The sequence below is a fragment of the Rhodamnia argentea genome, chromosome 2 (genome assembly GCF_020921035.1).
Source record: "Rhodamnia argentea isolate NSW1041297 chromosome 2, ASM2092103v1, whole genome shotgun sequence".
In the NCBI taxonomy this organism is placed as follows: domain Eukaryota; kingdom Viridiplantae; phylum Streptophyta; class Magnoliopsida; order Myrtales; family Myrtaceae; genus Rhodamnia; species Rhodamnia argentea.
In genome coordinates, this window is record NC_063151.1 from 32,070,808 (window position 1) to 32,077,615 (window position 6,808).

Sequence of the window (6,808 nt, forward strand, 5' to 3'; positions counted from 1 at the left end):
ATTTTTGTCTTTATACGATGACGGTGCTGGAAATGCCGAACTTGGGTGCGCACTGCCTTTTGGCAAAGCCGTAGCCACCGGAAAAGGAAATATCAGAATGTATTCACCAGCGATGTCGGTGCGAGATTCGGTGATCGGCCGCTAACTTGTGTTTTGATACTGTGACAAACCCGTCTTTGTGGAATGAGCGAGTTTTTGTACGCTATACTAAGTTGATTTATCTTTCAAATTTACTTGCTCTGTTTGTTTTGCATTTTTATCTTGAAATTATGTATCTCTTTTGAAGTGAAATAAAAATTTTCCTTCTGAAAAAAAAAAAAAAAAAAAAACAGTTGCATCATTCCTGATAGGTGGTTTTCTTATTGATGAATTGCAAACATAGAAATCGATCTTTAGGTATTTGCTATTTCCACTTCAATTCTTGCTACCTTTTTGTTGTTTCTCCCAAATCAGTAAATTAGGAGAATTATCAAAAAAGTCCTAAATCTATTATAATTGTGCTAAATTAGTCATAAGCATTTTCTTACCAATTAAGTCATAAACATTTTACATTTATGCTAATTCAGTTCATCCAACTAATTTTGACTGAAAATTAGTGACATAGTCCACTCGCCACTAATGAGGATAAATTTTAATGTTTTTCTTTTATTTCTGTTTCTTTTTTTCTTTTCTTCCTTCTTCCTCTAGCCGGTTGCCAATGTGTAATGATCGCAAGAGGCGAGCGCCCGTGAGGTCCTCAGGCAAAGGTCGCCCTCACCGGCATCCGGTGAAGCTTGCCCCCCACACCACTAGTGAGGGTAGCCTTGCTTGCCCTTGGCAAGGCAACCTTGCCATCATTGGGCGAGGTCCAAGCCATGGCAAGGCTTGACCTTGTCGGCCCTTGCCTACGATTGATCGCCGAGATCGATTGGTTCGAGGAAGAAGAAAGAGAAGAAAAAAAGGAAATAAATAAAAAATTAAAAAATGATAAAATATTATTAAAAAGGGTAATAATCACCAAAACCCAAACCTTTTTATAACACCAAAAATATCAAATTTGTACTTGTGTGACATATTCACCCCAAACTTGTATCAATATAACACATTTAGCCCAAAATTATTCTTGTGACACAAAAAACCCCAAATTTATTGTCATAAAAAATAATTTGGGATAATGATAGAAGTTTGAAGTTTTTGGTGTCATAAAAAAATTTAAAATAAATGTGCTACATAAGTATAAGTTTTGAATTTTTTGTGTTACAAAAAAAAATTGGGATAAATATGACATAATTTAGTATTTTTGGTAGCTTTTTTCTTAATAAAAATTGACCATGTCAATAAAGATTCAGGATTTAATTGACAAAAAAGAAGATTTATTATTAAATTGGTATAATTATAATAGGTTTATGATTTATTTTTTTTGGGTAATGTTTCTCCTGTAAAGCGGTTGGCTGGGCATGAGTGGCACGTTGCAAAAGTGCGTCGACTGAAACACAAAACATGGCACACCTCGGAGACTGCCACCCTCGCCGCGAAACTCCGGAAACATCTGGTGAAAACGAAATGGGAAGAGAGAACGGCGGACACGGCACCGAACCGAGGTATTAAATTCTCGTACCACCCTGCATGGGATGACGATAATGGCCAAGTCCCCCCTTCAACCGCTGCAGATATATTTAAGCAGTTGCCACTTTGCAGTTGGGATCTCACCCTTATCATCAACAGACCCATCTTCTTCTTCATTGTGCTTGTTAAGTAGGTGCGTCTATCAGTCTCTGAGAAGCAGCAAAATTCATGGCTCACACAGCTGGTCAGGTCATCCGTTGCAAAGGTGAAAACTTTACCATCCCATCTTTCGTGAGTTGTAGTGATCGTTAAAAGTTGGTTTCTGGCGTTCGGCGCTGATCTTCATCGACTTTTGCGTTGTCATCGTGCGTTTCATAGAATTCGCCTTGTAATTCGAATGTGTTTGTTGTTTGCGATAATGTTTTTCTAGCTAGTCGATGTCAAATAGACATGATCTGGCAATATAATGTTTTCGGATCCCAAAACAGCAGGCCAACCAGGGAGTTTTAAGGCTTCTATTCTAGTAGCAGCCCGAAATTTCCTTCATTTGTGCTTGTGATGCCGCATACATTAATTTGTGCATCCATCGATGTATATATGACTGAATCGGCATTAGCTCTTGTGAATTCGCATTTGGTCGTGTAGTTTATTTGGGGTTTATGTTGTAGCCGCGGTGGCGTGGGAGGCAGGGAAGCCGCTGTCGATAGAGGAGGTCGAGGTGGCTCCGCCCCAGGCTAAGGAAGTCCGTCTGAAGATCCTCTTCACTGCCCTTTGCCACACGGATGTCTATTTCTGGGAGGCCAAGGTATTTAGTTTAAGCCTCACATGTTTGATTTGTATACTAGACTGATATAATGTAATCCATCAGTTGATATCAATCTTTTTCCTGCTCATCGGGATAAAATTCGGGGGAGTGTCGCACTTACGCGACACATAATCTGGTATGCAGCGACCAAAAACTATCATGCCGCTTGAATTGAAATAACCAACTCTCAGCTTTCCTTGGAGTTTTGAACATGGTTCTGTTACATTCAAATATGCTGATGTGCATCCCAAGAGCCGACAACATGAAGTGAACGTTCTGCTCATTTGATCTTGGTTGATATGCATAAATACTTATGTTAAATGTATGAAATTATGACTGTTGAGCAATGGCGTTCAATGCCAAATAGACCTGAAGTGGTTTTCTGATATGGCTGGGCCAAATGCCGTTATTTCCACGTATTTTCGGTCATGAGGCCGGCGGGTATGCAATGTCTTAAACTCTTTCCATGACCTAACACCGATTCACAGAATACATCTTGTAGTGGCTGGATCCCTTTTCCTTCCTCCCTCGCTCCGATCAAGCTGATGCTCAATTGCATAAGTAGCTATGTAATGATGGCATGCATTACCCTTTTCACTTCGAGTATCTTATATGTTCATCGAAACATTTCATGTTCCAGCATTGTGGAGAGTGTAGGAAAGGGAGTGACGGACCTTAAACCAGGAGACCATGTCCTTCCGGTGTTCACCGGGGAATGCGGGGAATGCGAGCACTGTAAAACAGAGGAGAGCAACATGTGTAACCTCCTCAGGATCAACACCGAGAGGGGCTCCATGCTCAGCGATGGCAAAACTAGATTCTCTATCAACGGGAAGCCTATATACCACTTTGTTGGAACCTCCACTTTCAGTGAGTACACGGTTGTTCATGCTGGCTGCGTCGCAAAGATCAACCCCGCTGTGCCTCTTGACAAAGTCTGTGTCCTTAGCTGCGGGGTATCCACAGGTCAGGTTTTGAATTCCCAATTAATATGTCTTGCGGAGAAGGATATGAGTATCTCCACGAAGAAAGCAAGCTCTTGTTGGTTTATTTAACAGAATCTATCACTTTGTGCTTGATCACGTCTACTGACAAACATTCTAGCCCGATACTAGCAAACCATATGGCAGCAGCACTTTATTAGGGCGTGTTAGTGGAAACTCACTATCTTTGATGGTTCTCCCTTCTAGAATGTTCGATTGATATCAGTAGCCACGCCGTGTTTCACCGACATTTTCTTTTTTGCCTGCAGGATTGGGTGCGACACTGAATGTTGCAAAGCCGAAAAAGGGACAGTCTGTTGCTATTTTCGGCTTGGGCGCTGTTGGGCTCGCTGTGAGTGATCTGGCCTCTGTGGTTAGTCAATTAGAAAAGGGCTACCGTTCTCACTTTTCTTCCCTTCTAATTGTTGCACTCATCTATAGGCTGCTGAAGGGGCGAGGCTCTCTGGTGCTTCCAGGATCATCGGAGTTGATTTGAACCCGAATAGATTCGAAGAAGGTATTGCGATCCATAGCATCTATGAGTATGGGTACAATGTTAGGAGGTTTCGATGTGTGTACCGTTTGGTTTTCCATTAGTATTATATCTGGATCCTTACGGTTCATAACCAAATTTCTGCGGCAGCAAAGAATTTCGGCGTTACTGAGTTTGTGAATCCTAAAGATCATAGTAAACCTGTTCAAGAGGTAAGTCCTCATTATGCCATGTGCATGTAACAATCCCTCATTGCATCAAATTGCTTACATTGATGGAAAGTGATGATCTCCGTTCCAAGTTTTCAGTCTAATGAAGGTCCTGTGAATGCTCATCCCCTCGAAATCAGGTGATTTCAGAGATGACCAATGGAGGAGTAGGCAGGAGTGTTGAATGTACCGGGAGCATCCAGGCCATGATCTCAGCATTCGAGTGCGTTCACGATGTAAATCCCGTTGCTCTCGCTGAAAAGAAGCAAGAAGAAATATTTGAGTCTGTTTTGAAGATTACAAATGAGTCTTCTCTGTTTCAGGGTTGGGGTGTTGCCGTGCTCGTCGGCGTGCCGAACAAGGACGACGCATTCAAGACCCATCCGATGAATATCTTGAACGAGAGGACATTAAAGGGCACCTTCTTCGGCAACTACAAGCCGCGGACCGACATTCCTGGAGTCGTGGAGAAGTACATGAACAAGGTAAAAAAAGAAGCTCCTGTCACGCTCTAGTCGATGCATCGAGCTCATGGTCTCTCTCTCTCTCTCTCCCACAATCATTGCAGGAACTGGAGCTGGAGAAGTTCATCACCCACTCGGTTCCGTTCTCCGAGATCAACAAGGCGTTCGAGTACATGCTGCAGGGGGAGAGCCTGAGGTGCATCATCCGCATGGAGGGTTAGGAGGAAAAATGAGAACCGGGCGGCGTCCGCCGACCGTGGCAAGGTCAGCTCGGTCGACCTTGCGCGTTCTCCATTTTAGACGTGACGTTCTTTAATAGGAAGAGGGTGTATTTTGCTCATGCGGTCTCACGGAGTAATTTTGAGTCATCTTTGGTTGGCCCAGGTCTAGCAATAAGATATGTATGAAAAATCACGTTTCCTTGAATACCCAATGAGAAATATTTACCTAAATATATCAAGTAGGATATAATATCATGAGGCATAACTTTGCTTTCTTTCCATATTTGGAATTCAGGAATTTGCCATAAAAACCGAGCACGTTCGATTGCGCTCACTTTGTGTATAACTCGAATCATAGAGACTCAAGAGTTTCTACGAAGCTATCCACCCATGGCCTCTCGAAAACTCGTAAGCTTGCCCTATCCGAAAATTCTGTCCCGATCTCTCGAACCGCTGTGGTACCGTCCGGAGCAACCATGCCTTCCTTTCCCATGTCCGCCACCGTATGAACCGCACGTGCTAGCTCCACCATCGTCGCTACCGCCTCCGCTCGTGCTAGCTCCACCTCTGCCACCGGGCTTGCCATTCTTATTTCCGGTGCTGCCACCGCCTCCATCTTCATCTCATCATATGTCCCCGTGGCTGGTGGTCGCCCTTGTTCTGTTGGGCCTCCTCCTACTTGTAGTAGCCTCGGCTACCGCAATACGCTATTGCTTGCGGGCGAAGAGACAGAGGGAGGAGGCAGCAGCAGCCGAAGAAGAAGCGATGCAAGTAAGCGAAACTTGAGGGATAGGGGAACAACCGTCCTATGATTTCTAAGATGTAAAAAATTCATTACTTTAGAAGATCATTGTCCTTCAAATAGCACAAGCAAATTTTTCTTCCCACTAAATCGTAGAGGCATCTTAGGTACGTACGCGATCAGTGATTGATTTATCTTTTTTGATGCAGCAATCGACCAATGTTTCGGGTGAGCTTCGGCGGTCCGAGCTAAGGTCGGCTCCCCCGCCATATCCAAGGCAATCCATCCGTGCCGGGACTAGGGGATCCTTAAAGAATTACATGCAAATAGTCTTGGCGCTAGGAGATTAGATGCGGTAGAGACCGTGTCCAATCCATGAACATACTTCTCGGTTCTCAGGCATGTGTAAGCAATAGGAAATCAATTTTACAATGAGGTAATAGAATTTTTCTTTTTCTTTCCATATTCATCGTGGATGTACGATCAAGAACAGCATTGCGATTGTTAATGCAGGAAAGCAATGGCATGAACACAACATCTTAGCATTAACTGTTGTCTTCCCTTTCTTTGGTTAGTATAAAGTACGAGAAAAGAGAGGGTCCTGTGCTAGAATTTCCATTTTAATTATTATTATTATTATTATTATTATTATTATATGAAACAAAAGGACCAACTTGTGAAGGAAGTAACAAGAGCCCCACGCTACGATACCACGTGGTCAAGAGCCAGACAGAAATCGCCATTGTCGTTAGAGCAAATCATGACTAACCTCGACCCCTAATCAATCAGATTTGACCCGAATTCCATCTGACATCAGACACGGACATGTCATCGAATTTTGATTCCTACGTTTAATAAATTGAAACTCGTTCGCGAATGTCCTAAAAGCAAATGTACGAGTGGACCATTAAAAATCGAAACTTGCTTATACGGCGTACAAAACTAGAATCTCGGAAGCATTTATTAATAAAAGCCTCTAAATTTAATAAAAAAAAATACGTTGGACGTCTTAAAATTTATTGTGAAAGTGCAATCAAATATTAAAACTTTCAAAAAGTACAATCAAGTGGTAAAACTTATCAGAAAGTGCAATTGAATCCTAAAATTTTCAAAAGGACAATCAAGTCCTAAAACTTATCAAATTGGTGAAATTAAGCTCTTTTGTTGATTGTACTTTTTGAAAGTTTTAGGACCCGCTTGCCTTTCATGACAAGTTTTAAGGCTTCACTGTATATTTTGAAATTTTTAGAACTTGATTGTATTTTCGTGATGAGTTTTAGGATTTAATTGCACGTTTTGAAAGTTTTATGACTTAATTATATTTTGGTGATAAGTTTAAATTTTTC

At 42.0% G+C, this 6,808-nt stretch overlaps 2 protein-coding genes across 2 annotated transcripts; both read left to right on the plus strand.

Moving 5' to 3' along the window:
- Positions 1 to 1,773: 1,773 nt before the first annotated feature.
- Positions 1,774 to 4,970, plus strand: LOC115737262 (alcohol dehydrogenase-like). Its single transcript, XM_048273930.1, has 10 exons — positions 1,774 to 1,810; positions 2,214 to 2,350; positions 2,745 to 2,791; positions 2,991 to 3,316; positions 3,603 to 3,685; positions 3,775 to 3,850; positions 3,977 to 4,038; positions 4,176 to 4,271; positions 4,359 to 4,520; positions 4,604 to 4,970. Exons 1-10 carry the CDS (start codon positions 1,774 to 1,776, stop codon positions 4,718 to 4,720), a joined length of 1,143 nt encoding a protein of 380 aa, XP_048129887.1. The 3' UTR covers positions 4,721 to 4,970.
- A 140-nt stretch (positions 4,971 to 5,110) lies between these two features.
- On the plus strand, positions 5,111 to 5,908 carry LOC125313774 (proline-rich receptor-like protein kinase PERK2). The gene is made up of 2 exons (XM_048273931.1): positions 5,111 to 5,491; positions 5,672 to 5,908. The coding sequence occupies exons 1-2, from the start codon at positions 5,111 to 5,113 to the stop codon at positions 5,810 to 5,812; spliced, it is 522 nt and encodes a 173-aa protein (XP_048129888.1). The 3' UTR covers positions 5,813 to 5,908.
- The last annotated feature ends 900 nt before the right edge of the window (positions 5,909 to 6,808 follow it).